General features: G+C 54.3%; 1 protein-coding gene across 2 annotated transcripts; it reads right to left on the bottom strand.

Moving 5' to 3' along the window:
• Positions 1 to 674: 674 nt before the first annotated feature.
• On the bottom strand, positions 675 to 11,838 carry TBX3 (T-box transcription factor 3). 2 transcript variants are annotated; one of them, XM_086623496.1, is made up of 7 exons: positions 11,444 to 11,838; positions 9,210 to 9,549; positions 7,845 to 7,991; positions 5,558 to 5,634; positions 4,091 to 4,248; positions 1,931 to 2,634; positions 675 to 1,121 (listed from the first exon to the last, which is right to left on the bottom strand). In XM_086623496.1, exons 1-7 carry the CDS (start codon positions 11,836 to 11,838, stop codon positions 675 to 677), a joined length of 2,268 nt encoding a protein of 755 aa, XP_086479622.1. The 2 variants fall into 2 exon arrangements, with proteins under 2 accessions (XP_086479622.1, XP_086479623.1); XM_086623497.1 differs by having other exon boundaries at positions 9,282 to 9,549.
• Positions 11,839 to 13,287: the final 1,449 nt, after the last annotated feature.

Genomic DNA, 13,287 nt, shown 5'->3' with positions numbered 1-13,287 from the left:
ACATGCAAAAAAAGCCACCGACTGGCTCTCAGACATCACAATAATATTTTAAACACACAGCTTCCCTTAATATTGACTGAGGGGGTTGTCGACAACAACCCGCCCAGGAAACAACTGTTGAAGAACCGATATGCGAGTTACTTACACGCTTTTCTTTCAGAAAGAAAAAATCACTTCTCTTACTTAATTTTTATTCATACATTTGTTTGATTTTTTTTTTGTCGGTTTATTTTCGCTTTTAGGTGTTTTTTTTTTTTTTTTTTCCTTTTTTTCCTTTTTTTTTTTTTTTTTTTTTTAAATACACAGTTAAAAATAAAAAGAAAGGAGGATGCCACAACCCCGCCGGGCCAGCCTGCTCCCTGCGAGCAGCCTCCGACCCAGCTCTCCCACCTCGGCTCCGCTCCCCCATCCCCGACCCTCATCCCCCCCCCCCCCCGCTTCACCAGATACCTTTTCACTGATAAGCGCGCACACAACGCTGGGGGATTTTATATTAAAAAATAATTAAAAAAAAAAAAGGGGGGAGGAAGAAAAAAACAAAATAAAAGAGGGGGGTTAAAAAAAAAAAAACAAACAAACAACAAACAACAACTCGCGGGTGGAGGATGTGGTTTCTTTCAAACAAAGTGCACTGCGAGACTGATTTGAAATGAGCTCCCGGAGGCCGGGGGGGGTTACGGGGAGCCGCTGCGGGATCTGTCCTGCTTGGGGTCGAGCCCACTGACCAGGCGCTGGATGTTTTGCAGTTCGCTGGTAGCCGCCTCCTTGTCTGCCCCCAGTTTGGGGGAGAGGGAGACGGAGCCGGAGGAGAGGGTGGACGAGCGGCTGGTGAGGTCCGAGGCGGAGTCCAGGGGCACGGAACCGGGGCTGGTGGTCAACCCCCCCGCTTTGCCCTCGCCGGAGCCGGCGGCCAGGCCGGGCAGGGCGGTGGTGAGGAGGCTGCTGCCGTCGGGCAGGGGGACGGGCAGCGGGTAGGGGCTGTAGCGGAGCCGCGGCCGCACGGCGTTGAGGAAGGGGTGCCGGTGCACCGAGCTGGAGGCGGCGCCGGAGGCGGCGGCCGCTGCCGCCATGTAGGTGTAGGGGTAGGGGAAGAGGCTTCCGAAAGGAGACATGGCCAGGCCCTGCGGCAGGGGAGGAGAGAGAGAAAAGGAAGGGTTACCGGCTTGCACATCCCCCACACACACCAGGGGATGCTCCACGGCACCCCCGCGCCAGCATCCCCCCACGCACACGCTGGTGGGAGAACTGTCGGTGGCCAAGCTGCTGCTGCCCACGGGAGGGGGTGAAGAACCGTCCTCCCAGCGCCGAGGCCAAAACCACCCGGACCCCCCCCGAGGCAGACCCTGCACGGCCCCCACCCGCTGCGGGGGTCGCGGCCCAGCCGGGGCGAAATGAGCCCTGGTGTCTCTCCGCCACTCTCCTCCTCCGCGGGGGAGATTTTATTTTGCTGGGACAAGCGCTGTGTGCCCGCAGGTCCAGCCGCCCCCCCTCGCAGGGCAGCCCCGGGCATCACCCCCCTCCTCCCCCGACGCGGCTCCGCTCCGCAGGCTGGAACGCGCCCGCACCGCTCAGCTGCGCGCTGGGGCTTCTCCAGGGGACCGCCAAGCCCCCCGGGGAGGGAGGAGGTGTGAGGGGACAGAGGCCTGTCCCCGGCAGTGTCCCAGGGAGCACAGGAGCTAGAGAGGGACGGGTGGAATTGCTCCAGGAGCTCAAGCTGGCCCACCTACCACCCCTTCCCGGGGCTTTCCCGCCTCCGACTTTCCCCCAAACCCGGCGCCTGCCCTTGCAGAGGGAGCCGGGGAAGGGGGAGGAACCCGCAGCGGGGAAGCTAAAGAGGGTGCCTCGCTGCACCACCCCCGGCCTTCATCCTCCCCCCCAGGACGGAGCCCCCCCTGCTCCGGAGGGGCAGCGGGGTCTGGGAGTGCGGTACCTGAGAAGCCAGGACGTGCTGCTGCAGATGGAAAGGCAAAGCAGCCGCCGATGCTCCCGAGAGTCCCTGGGCCGCCGCCGTGGCCATGACCGTGTTGTCCAGTCCCGAGACACCGGCGGATGCCCCAGAGACGGTGGCGAGCAGGGGCCCCATCCCCGCGGCCATACCGGAGAAAGCCCCCCCCATGGCGAACTGCCCGGGGTGCAGCAGCAGCGGGTGCCCGTTCCCCAGCGGGTTGAAGAACTGTTGGCCGGCCAGGGCAGGGGGGAAGCCGAGGTTTTGCAAGTGTCCCTGGCTCAGGTGGGCCGCGCTGTCGGTCTGGACCGTGAGGGGGGCGAAGGGCTCTTTACCCAGCAGCCGGTTCTCGTCTACTTTGGGACCATCCCTGAGGGGGCTTTTCAGTTCCTCGCCGCTCAGGCTTCCCCCCCGGGTGCTGGAAGAGATAGTAGCCGGGCTGTGCCGGGAGTCCGGAGGGGCTTTCTCCGTCCTCTCTCGGCTCCGGCTCCCCGCCGAGTCACCAGGGAAAAAGTGGCTTTTAGAGGGGCTGCCCCCCTTCTCCCGGGGGTCGTCTCCCGCGGCCGCGGCGGAGTTGGCCGGCGCTGGGGTGGTGGCGGTGGTCGTGCTGATTTTGCCCGCCTCGGTGGCTTCTAGCAAGGGGTCGTCTTTGCTGTCTGCATCGCTGTCTCCCTCGCTGGGGCAAAGATCTGCAAGACAAAAGGGAGCCCGGGGCTGGGATCCGGCACTGCACGTCCTTAAACCCCCGCCGGGCTGGGAGAGGGGGCAGAGAGGCTTCCTGGCCGGCCAGAGATTTAAATGTAAATACTAAATACTTCCCTTGTTTTTATTTATTTATTATATAAATAAATACATCCCCCCGGCTCCCCACCGCCCGCCCCATCCAAGCCAACCCGCTTTACACAGCGCAGCAGATCCGGCTGTGAAACAAAGCGGTGGCCCAGGGGAGCGACCCCCCACCACTCCCAGCCCGGGGGGGGCCGGGGCCAGCGGCTCCACTCGGCGGGGGCTGCCCGGGGTAGCGGCACCCAACTCCCGGGACCTCCGCCCCCCCGCCCGCGTCCTCCCGGCGGGGCCGGGCGGCCTTGGGGATGTGTCTCTTAAGAACTTTTCCAAAGTTTCCAGCCCTTGCGATGGGCCAACTTTGAGCACGCACCCCTCTCCCCCCATACACCCCTCACCCCCGCCTCCATCACCCCCTGGACACCCCCATCCCCATCCTCCTCCTCTCCAAACCCATGCACGGCTTCGCTGGATTCCTCTGCACTTCATCTCCCAATTTCAGCGCCCCAGGTGCGAAGCTCTGGTTTGCTTTTCGGGTCCCCTCCCAGCTCCCCTCCCCTCCCCTCCACTCGGCAGGACTTTAAACAAACGAGTAAAGCAACAACAACAACAAAAAAAAAGAGGTTGTTTCCTCCTCCCCCTGCACCCCCCCCGCCCCTGGATGGATTAATACACGCGAGAGCTGCAGACAGCTCCCAACCCCGCACCGAGAGAAATCGAGGGTGACTTTTCTATAACAAAGTTCGGGACTGTATCCAGGGGAAAGATCCTTCCTCTAATAACAGATTCAGAGAGGAATATTAATGGAGTGACTCCAGTTTTGAACTTTTGCCCCGTGGTCTGTCTTTGCTCCCTTGACTCGGAGCTGGCTCCTTTCTGAACCGAGGAGGGGAGGAATGAACGTGCGGCGGGGGGGAGAGGGAAGCCGGGGGGACAGAGAGAGGGAGAGGGAGAGGAAGAATGAGGAGGGCAGAGAGAGAATTAGAGGGAAAAAGAAGGGGAGAGGGAAAGATATAAAGAAAGAAGAAGAAAGCAAGCAAGAAGGAGAGTTAAGGAAAGAAGGAAGGAAAGAAAGAAAGAAGAAAAAAGAAACGAAAAAAGATAAAAAGCAACAAGGACAAAGAGAGAGAAGAAGAGAGATAAAGAGAAAGAAGTGAGAGGAAAGAAAGAGAAGAGAGCAAAGAAAAAAACGTAAGAAAAGACTGAAAGATAAAGGAAGGAAGGAAGGAAAGAAGGAAGGAAGGAAGGAAGAGACGCCCGTGCCAGAGGGCAGTGGTGCAGGCCAGGATCCGTCTCTCGGCAGAGCAGGCGCCCAGGCTCTCCCCGGGGGTGGGGGGGGGGTCCGGGGGCTGCAGCTCTCACCTTTGAGGCTGGAGGTGCCGACGGCAGGCACGGCGGGGCAGGAGGACTGGGCGAAGCACTTGAAGGCCGTCTGCTCGTTGGACGACTCGTCCGAGGTTGGGTTTTCCTTCTTCTGCCTCTCGTCGTACACCCGCATGGACTGCAGGGTCAGCTGCTTCCTACGGGCACACGCACCCGCTGGGCGAGCGACCCCCAGCACCCCCCCGGTACCCCCCCCCATCCCTTCCCGAGTCTCTTTGGGATGACTGGGGCAGGGGAATTAAGGGCCAAGGTCCCCTCGAGGCCGGGGTGGGAGGAGGGGGGGGGGGACGGACTCGTTTCTCGCAGGCAGGACTTGGCTGCTAATGAGAGGAGATTTCTTGGAAGCGGTGAGCAGCTCCTCATCAAGGGCAGATATCAAAGACAAGGGGCGGAGGGGAGAGGGAAGAATTCCCTGGAGTTTAGCTTTTAAAACCCGAGGATGTTCCAGAGATATGAGCCGTCTTAATGGTTGCTAAGATTGCTAGGAAGTGGTTATTTTGTTAGGCACTTTATGTAATCTTTTCACCAACAATTAACCCGGAGTAAAAATCTATTTATATTTAGAAAGAAATTAGAAATCATTTCCGTCCTGTGGCTCCAGCATTGGCTTTATTTTCACACTGATGGACAAGAGGAGCTGGTGTGTGTGTGTGAGTGTGTGTGTGTGTGTGCTGGGCAGGGAGAAAGGCCTCTTGTTTTACATTACGTGTCCCCCCCCCCCCTTTTTTTTTTTTTTCAGTTAAAAAAAGAGGAACAGGTTTATTCATTATCTAAACCCGAGTGCAAATGGCTAAAACATCCTGTCTGCTGTAACCAAACAAAGATATATCCCCCATCAAAGGAAAAAAAAAAAATATCTCCCTTTCTCTATTTTCTCCAACATTAAAAATAAAAATCTTGAGTCTCAGTAAAATGAGTTCTGTCCATCTGTCTACCTGGGGCACAAACTGTGTCCTGCTGCTTTTGGAAAAAAATAAAGAATCTTCTATCATTAATTACTTCCATATTCACGAGACACCTCTGTCAAAACAGTTTATTTATATGTTTCTCCTCCACACTTAGTCTTTTCGATACAGTCCCCGGGAAAATGCCAGAGGAAATTCAACCAGCAATCAGCTCTGCCCTCACCTCTCCCTCTTTCCCAGTCCCAGATACACCCTCTAACATAATATTCCTCTCAAAATTTTAAGGGAAACTTCTTTCGCTGCTGATATTTGCTTACTGCACCATCATCCCTTTGGCCAGCCTTCCCCCTGTGATGTAAAAAATAAATGTGGAAAGCAGGAAAGAATTCCCATGCAATCAGTTTGGTGTTATTTAATGACCAGATCCTTATGAACTTTGGAGGGGGGAAGTGTGGTTTGGTGATTTTGACCTCTGCTTATGTTCTGAGCTTCACACACAAAAACCGAACGAGGCACCTATATATAAGCTATCCAGACTCACCTTTTTTCCCTCCTTCCATTCCCGGTGTCTCGAAACCCTTTGGCAAAGGGGTTGTTGTCAATTTTTAATTGAGTGATCTATAGGATGGAGAAAAAAAAAATATAGGCAGGGGATTGGGGCAGAAATAAGGAGATTTTGTATCAAAAACAACAGCCGAAAAAACCCTCTCCGCAGTTCCCCAGCGTGGGCAGCACCCCGGCAGGAGCAGGACAGGGCAGGGAGCAAAGGTCCCTGTTTTTGGGGTGAATCTCGGTGTTTTCCCGAGCCGGTTCGGAGGCAGCTCGCACCCAACCCCCTGGCCGGTGACCCGGGCCGTGGTGGCAATGAAAGAGCCCCACGTTGCTGCCACCGCATCGGAATTAATTTAGCCGTGCAATGCGATCCGGGCAAGTTATGCCCGCGCTTAAAACTCTTTAAATACCGTAATTAAACCGCAAAGGAATCATACCCCCCCCCCCCTTGCTATAACAAAATACTTTGTATAATCGCATTATGCTCCGCGTGTGTGTGTGTGTTGGGGCGCTGGGGGTGCCAGGAGCCAGTTGATTATATATTTTTTGGGGGGGGGGGGAGGGGGTGTACGTTTTTTGGTGAACGCTTGGGGGTTTCCTCGGGACTCAAGTTATCGCAGGGAATGGAGGTTGGAGGGTTGCGGGGGGGTGGGGGGGGTGGCGGTGCGGGGCACCCCGCAGCTCCCCGTGCCTGCGGGTACAACGTGCGGAGGTGGATTTAAAGCCCGGCCGGGAGCTGCCCTCGCTAACGGGAATCGGGCGGTGCGTCCGGGGCCGGGAATGCCCCTGGAGCGGGCTGGAAGAGCCGCAACCCTCCAAAATTTGAGAGGAGAACAGGACCCCGAAGAGCAAACCCCCGTCTGCGGCTGAGTGCGGGGCAGGACCGGCCCCGGCTCACGATTTACCACCCTCCTCTGCCACCCCGCCGCCCAGTCGGGATCACGAAAGAGCAGGAAAACCCACTGCTGAAAACCAGCGGGACTTTTTAACTGGGGGTGATTCCGGCCGTGGCTCCGGACCTGCCGGCGAGGCGGCTCCCGCAGCGCCGGAGCCGAGGGCTCCCCGCCGCTCCCGCACGCCGCTTTCCAGGCGATTTCATGGCAATCAGGCAACTATGCTCATTTCTGTCCTTCAACCAAGCCGGCCCCAGCTGATAGACCGGGGCGAATAGCCCTGCTGATAAGTCCCAAAGCAAAGTCTACTCTCTGTACACGCGTTTTCTTCCCGTTTCCTTGCAAGCGTCCGCCCGCAGAAAGAGAGGAAAAGAGTTCCGAGGGGGAAGTGGCTTTTTGGAAAGCGAGGGCAGAAGGGTGCAGACCCCCCCCCGGCTCTTCATCCCTTAATTTCTAATAGTGAAGGATGTGAAAGGGCAGAGGCGCACAGGGAAGCTGCAGCGAGCGGGAGCTGCACATCAGCCCCTCTGCGCTGGACGCACACGCAGGCAAAGTTATAATTTATAGACAGAAAAATATCAAAGCCCCTTTTTCGGCTCCTTCGCTTCCTTCCACATGACTTAATTATCATAAATTCCCGTTTGCCACTCTCCCAAATATACCACCTTCGTCGCAAGTGACAATAAACCAGCAGAAATGGGAAGGCAGCGTCTGCAGTGCTGCAAAACTTTCTCACACGGGCTCTTTCAGACCTTCCAGCTAAATTCAAGCGAGATACCCCTCTCTGATCAGAGCATATTTCTACACCACAAAAATAATAAACACTGCAGGATGCAGAAAAAAAATAATCATAATATAATAATAATAGGAACCAGACGTGCGCTCCAGCCTTATTGCCAATTGCTGTTAAAGGAGCTAAAACAGCACAAAGGCCAGGAAGAATTACAAAATCTCCAGCCCCGCTGCTCTCCTCCCTCTGTCTTTCGACACACGGAGACGATTCTTTTTTTTTTTTTTCCCCTTCTGATGCGTCTTAGATTAAATCCACACCGAAAGCAGCGATCCCCACCCCATCCTACCCCCTTCCCCATACGGGAAGCAGAAAAAAAACCCTAAACGGTCCCGTCCCCCCCCCGCTCCAGACCTCCCTTTTAATTGCCTTCCCCGAGGTCGGTATTAGGAGAGTGCCCGACCCGCCTCCCCCGGCGCCTTCCCGAAGTTGGATCAAGGAGATTTTGGGGGAAAGACGGGGAGGGGGCGGGGGGGAGAGAAAGAGAGAGCGAGGAGCGGGATGGGCTTCGTGATTTTTAAGGGAACAATGCAGAGTAAAAGCTCTCTTAAAAGCCAAAACACGTAAAACAAATCCTTTCTTAATCTCCTTACCTTATCATTCTGGTATGCGGTCACTGCGATGAATTCAGTCTCCGGGAAAACGTAGGTCCTGAACGTGCTGTAGGGAAGCTTGAGAATATCGTTGGCTCGGACGATGTGGAACCGGGGCTGGTACTTGTGCATGGAGTTTAAAATGGTCTGGGGGTGAAGGGGAGGCGGGGAGGCAGCGGCCGGCAGCAGAGAGGGCAGAGAGGTGGGGAGGGGGGGGAAAAAAGACGGTCAGCTGGAGCAGCACCCCCGCCTGGCACTTCCCCCGGCCATCGGCACTTTCTCCTCCTAATTTGCCTTCCCTCTCCTTCCTCCCCTCACTCCTCCTCCCCGCCGAGCACACTCCAAACACACGCACACGCCTTGCAGCATCCAACAAAAAGCACTGACAGCTCCAGCTCGCCGGGGTTAGGCTCTTCGCTGGACCTTTCGGGGCGGGAGTGGTGGGGGGATAAAGTCCCAGCAGAGCTCTCCTAGGAGAGGGGGAGAAGCTGTTTGGGCTCCGGCTGCAATGTCTTTTGATTTCAACGTGGAAAAAAAAAATAAAATAAAATAAATAAAGTAAAGAAGCAGCAGCAGCTACAATAGCAACACCACCGCCTTGGTCTAATTGCTTGCCCCAATCCACTTAAGGCCTTCTGCGAAAGGCAAAAATGTATCGTCTAATCAAATCACAGCCAGTAAATGCAATCTTCGGCACATTAGAGATCCCCCGACCACGGCCACCACCAGCAAGCCCCGGCTCCGAGGCGGAGGCTTTCCCAGGAATAGAAAGAAATGGCCAGGATCGTCAGAGCACTTATCAGCCGGTTTGTTTGATTTCACTCTTAGGGTAAGTTTTTATCTCTGCACACCCAGTAAATGTAAAGGAGCGGATAGACATGAATGGGCAACTTGACCTCTGATTTTGGTCCCTGTTTATTTTCACTCCAGCTTGCTTTACATTATCCAGATTAATATATATTTAAATGTTTGCGGACTTAGGCCTTTAAGCCCTTTATACACATATGCATCTCATTTTCCTACACTTAAAAAGCGTGATCGACTTTATTAAAATATATATATACAGATATATAAAGTCGCCACAGCTCCGAGAAAGATCGAGTTGCACTATGCTGGAAATATATCTCTAAAGTTAATGCTGAATGGCATGGAGAGGTTACAGAATAAACCCAGGGGTTTAATCCTGACCTCAGCGGCAAGAAAAATCAAGGAACACTCTAAACCGGAGAGATGCAAGTCCCCCGTGTGCATGGAGGGGGATATTTACTCCCTTTTTTCCCCACGTTCCGGCCGAGCTGAACAGCCGGGGCTGCGGGCACGGCTCCGGCTGAGCAGCCGCTGCACTCCCGGGTGGATCCCCCCCACCGGGACCCACCGCTCCGGCCAGGCAGCGAGGGAGGGAAAGAGGGGGCAAAGGAAGGTGGAAAAGGCACTCACGAATCCGTGCTTGTCAGAGATGTTGTTAGTGAGCTTCAGCTTGTGAAAGGTGACGACTTTGGACATCCATTGTTCGCCGGTGGCCGGGCTGTCCGGGTGGATGTACATTCTCTTTGGCATTTCAGGGTCAGCTTTGCCGGCTACCATCCACCGGGAATTATGGAATTTGTACCTACAATCATCAGCCGCCACAATATCCATCAATAAAATGTACTTGGCCTTTTTATCCAGTCCAGTGCATCTCACTTTAAATGGAGGAAACATTCTCCTACGGGTAAAGAGGGAGGGGGATAATAAAGAAAAGACGAAAATAAAATTAATTACAGCGTTTAAATAAGCTCCTCAATCTCGGCAGCACGTCCACCAAGCAATCACTTCAGCTCTCAGAAGTAGAAAAATTGTGTGCGTGCGTCCCCAGCAAAAAGGCTTCCTCCCGCCCCCAGGAAAAGGTTTCTCAAACGCTTAAAAGTTTCAGGAGAAAATGGTCCCTGGGATGGGAGGTGGAGGGGAGAGAGGTACGTGCTCCCTCGAAATCAGCAGGCGCCTACCCTCTGCCATTCCTGAACAGCAAAGCCTCACTCGGGGCTCTCAGATCTCTCATTATTTCCCTTTTTTTCCCTGCTAAACAAAGAAACGGGAACAGCTCGCACCCCGATAAAATACATACTCCGCGGTGTAAGAACCCAGTCCACCGATGAAGGGCGGAGAGGGGAGTTTTTCACTTTGCAGAGGACCAGAAAAACCCAAACCCCGAGCCCCGGCGAGGGCAGGGTGGCTGCCGTGGCTTTCCCAGCGCTGCAGCCTCCCGGGGATCACCCGGGTGTGCGGAGGGCTCCCTGCAAAACCCCTCCGCTCCCAAGTCCCGCTCGAAACTGCAACAGGATACCACAAATTTGCTGTTTATTATATCGAGCGGTTGGCATTCAGCAATCTCCACTTAAAAGGAAACACATGACTTTGCAGCATGTAAGAGCGCTTCATACTCGCCGAGGCTTTCGCGCAAAAAAACTTTTGACCGCAATTAACAGAGAAAACTTCGGGATAGCAGTAAAATGGGAGAGTGGATTTTTTTTTTTTCTTCCCCTTCTTGCTGCTTTTAGTTTGGTTTTTGATTATTTTTTTTCCCCTCCCCGAGCCTGTAGCCTGTAACTGGTGCTTTGCAAGGAGCTGAAGCTCCAGCAAGGCAGCTGAAGGCCATCTAAACAGACTTTTCAGGAGTGGCTTCCTCGAGTAATTCTCCTGGCAAATTACACGCGAATTGTTTGGGAGGTTTCTAAGAGAGTCCCTTAGCAAAACCACCCGGCCGCGAAGGTTTTTTTTTTTTTTTTCTCCCTGCGTGTCATCACGGCGATAGGTAAGACTTGTAAAAGAGCACGGATGTCAATGAGTAGCGAATATAGAGAGGGATTTCAGACGGGTAAACCTATAAAAAGCAGAAACGCCGAGCGTGGACGCGCCGTGTATGTTCATTCATTCCCACGTGAAGGTTATATAAATACAGGGACCGGCTGCGAAACCTTCCCTGCCACGACAGCAGCGGCTGCAGGACCGCCGGGTATTTCTGTCCACTTTTTGTGCATTTCCAGGTAGAATTACTCAGCACAAACGCAAGCCTGGGTCCCAGCAGAGAGGCAGGCACAAGCCAAGCAACCGATCTACCGAGCCTCTCTGCCCTCCTGCAGCTCCTGCCTCACCAGCAGCGATACACCGCTCCAAAGAATTTTCTTTTTCCTTTATTCCCCCTTCTCTTTCTTAAGGAAGTAAAACTGCGCGTAGCAAGGCTAAAATCAGGCCAGCTCCTTCTCCAACGCCAAATTATTTTTTTTTCTCTGCTACCAGTCTTCTCCAGAAAGTATTAAGCTACTGAAGCATGAAGGGACCCTCCCGACCCCTGCACACGCACACGCTGAGCAGGGCCGGTCCGTGGTTCAGAGGTTGAGCTTTTCCCTGCAGCGTGGTGCCCGAGACAGGCTCGGATCTTCAGCTGCCTAAAACTTTCCATAATTCCAAGTGAAAGGAGCTTTATGGAGGAATTTGTCGCGGAAAGAGCCTTGCTCTGGAGCAGCCAGATGGGGTGCAGAGACCGAGGGGTGGGGGAAAGAGAGGGGACGGGAAGAAAAAAAAAAAAAAAAGGCAGGCACGAACCCCCGACCCAGACCTACCTTCCCGATTTGGTAATCACCATCTCCGTGCCTCTTTTATGGAATTGTTCCCAAAGCTCTTTGGCTTCCAGATGCACTTTCGGGTCATCTTCCACCTCTTCTTCTGGCTCCAGAGTTTTTAAAGGCCTCAGATGGGCTGCTGCCTGGTGACCCAGGGAAGAAAAGGGAATACCAGTCTCTGCAGCCCCTACTAACTGATCCATGATGGGTTTAGCCAGAGCCCCGGGAAGGGAAAGGGCGGCCGCCCCATTGGGAGGCAAAGCCAGCGCCGGGAAGAAGGGAGGCTGATGTCCCAACACAGCGCTCATGGCAAAGTCCGGTGCCCGGTGAGGTAAAAAAGGATGATAAGCCATGCTTGTCCCAGGGATTACTGGATCTCTCATCGGTATATTCATCCACTCCACTCCTCGGTCTTCCTACTGCTGGAGTAGTCCCGGAGTGGTTTCTAACAGCACATCATGAAGAAGAAAAATTAAGATAATAACAATAACAGCAATAAAGCACCAAAAAATAGGGTGGGGGGAAAGAAGCTCTAGACAGCACAGTACATGGGGGAGAGGCAGAACTTCTACAGCCTACAACTTCCCGAGCCGAGGCACATCCCCAGCCCTCGGGACAGCGGATTAACAGGATTGTTCATTATTAGTCTTGCTTTTTTTGTGTTCGGTCTCTGCGCGTTGGTTTGTGTGTTTTGGTTTGTTTTTTTTCCTGAGTGGAAGTCCTTGCGCTGGAATGAAACGCCGAAGAAGGGGAAAAAATAAAAAATAAAAAATCCACCGGGTTCGCTGGCTGCTCCTGTTGCCGCAGAAGAGTCGGACAAGCCGAGATCCTTTTTTTTCTTCTTCTTCTTTTTTCTCTTAGTCTCAGTCCCCCTTCTCTTCTTTCGCGGCGGAGGGTGACGGCTCGAAGCTGGGTTTTCTTTTTGGGTGGCTGGCTCTTCCCCCCCCCTCCCCCCCACCCCTCCACCTTTCCTCCGTACGGTCAGGCTGCAGAGCAGAGGCTGGGAAGGGAGGGAAAGCAGAAAGAAGCAAACAAACCCACCCCCCCTCGCCGAGCGAGGAAGGCTCCTGAGCAACCTTCAGCAGCAAAAACTTGGAGGGAAATCTCGTTTCCGCCTCGCCTTCCCCCCTCTCCAAGCAGGAGCTGGTCAGGGTGCCCTGATTTCCATCAGGAGCTCTTCTTTCTTTCACCCTCTTCCTTTTTAATTTTTTTCCCCCTTCTCTTTCTCTTTCACTCTGCTTTAAAAAAAAAAAAAATCTAGAAGAATTACACTCTTGTCTCCGCTCCAGCAAAAGAGAGAGGGAGAAAGAGAGAGGAAAAGAGAAAGGAAGAGGAAAAAGAAGAGGAGGAGGGGGAAGAGAAAGAGAGGAAAAGAGAAAAGAGAGAGAGAGAGGGAGAAGGAGCCTCTCAGCTCTGAGAATTCCCTGTGAGCCTGTGCTCTGCGTGCACCAGATTGTATGGATGTGTTGTGGGTTACAAGGGAGCTGGAGCCTCCTTGATTGGCTCTTTGACGCTTTCGGACCAATTGTGTGGCTCCATAGGCGTGGTTTTGACAGGTCGAGTGGAAGGGGGACAGAGCCGAGTTATAAAAAGAAGGTGTCGGAAACTGTAACGCTGCAGCAAAGCATCGCTGGTGCTGCGGCCCGTGTGAATATGTCAACATGATCAGAGGGGAGGGAGCAGGCAGCGCCGGGGAGGGCGGCCGGCAGCACCCGCCTCTAGCTGGGTGGGGGGGGTGGAGGGGGTCGAGGTGATGGGGGGGGGTTGCTCGGGGCCGCCTCGCCCCCCGGCCCCGGGGAGGTGGCAGGGTGGGCAGTTCCGTGCGCTCCGCTCCGGTTGCCTGC

Source organism: Tauraco erythrolophus, chromosome 19 (genome assembly GCF_009769465.1).
Source record: "Tauraco erythrolophus isolate bTauEry1 chromosome 19, bTauEry1.pri, whole genome shotgun sequence".
Lineage (NCBI taxonomy): Eukaryota > Metazoa > Chordata > Aves > Musophagiformes > Musophagidae > Tauraco > Tauraco erythrolophus.
Note: the sequence above shows the minus strand (reverse complement) of the source record. Positions and strands in the feature narration are given on the sequence as shown.

Coding starts and splice junctions, on each gene's coding strand:
- TBX3 (XM_086623496.1), bottom strand. CDS start 11,838: ATGAATATACCGATGAGAGATCCAGTAATCCCTGGGACAAGCATGGCT. Junction 9,550..11,443: donor GTGATTACCAAATCGGGAAG/GTAGGTCTGGGT, acceptor CTTTACCCGTAG/GAGAATGTTTCCTCCATTTA. Junction 1,122..1,930: donor AGCACGTCCTGGCTTCTCAG/GTACCGCACTCC, acceptor CCCCTGCCGCAG/GGCCTGGCCATGTCTCCTTT.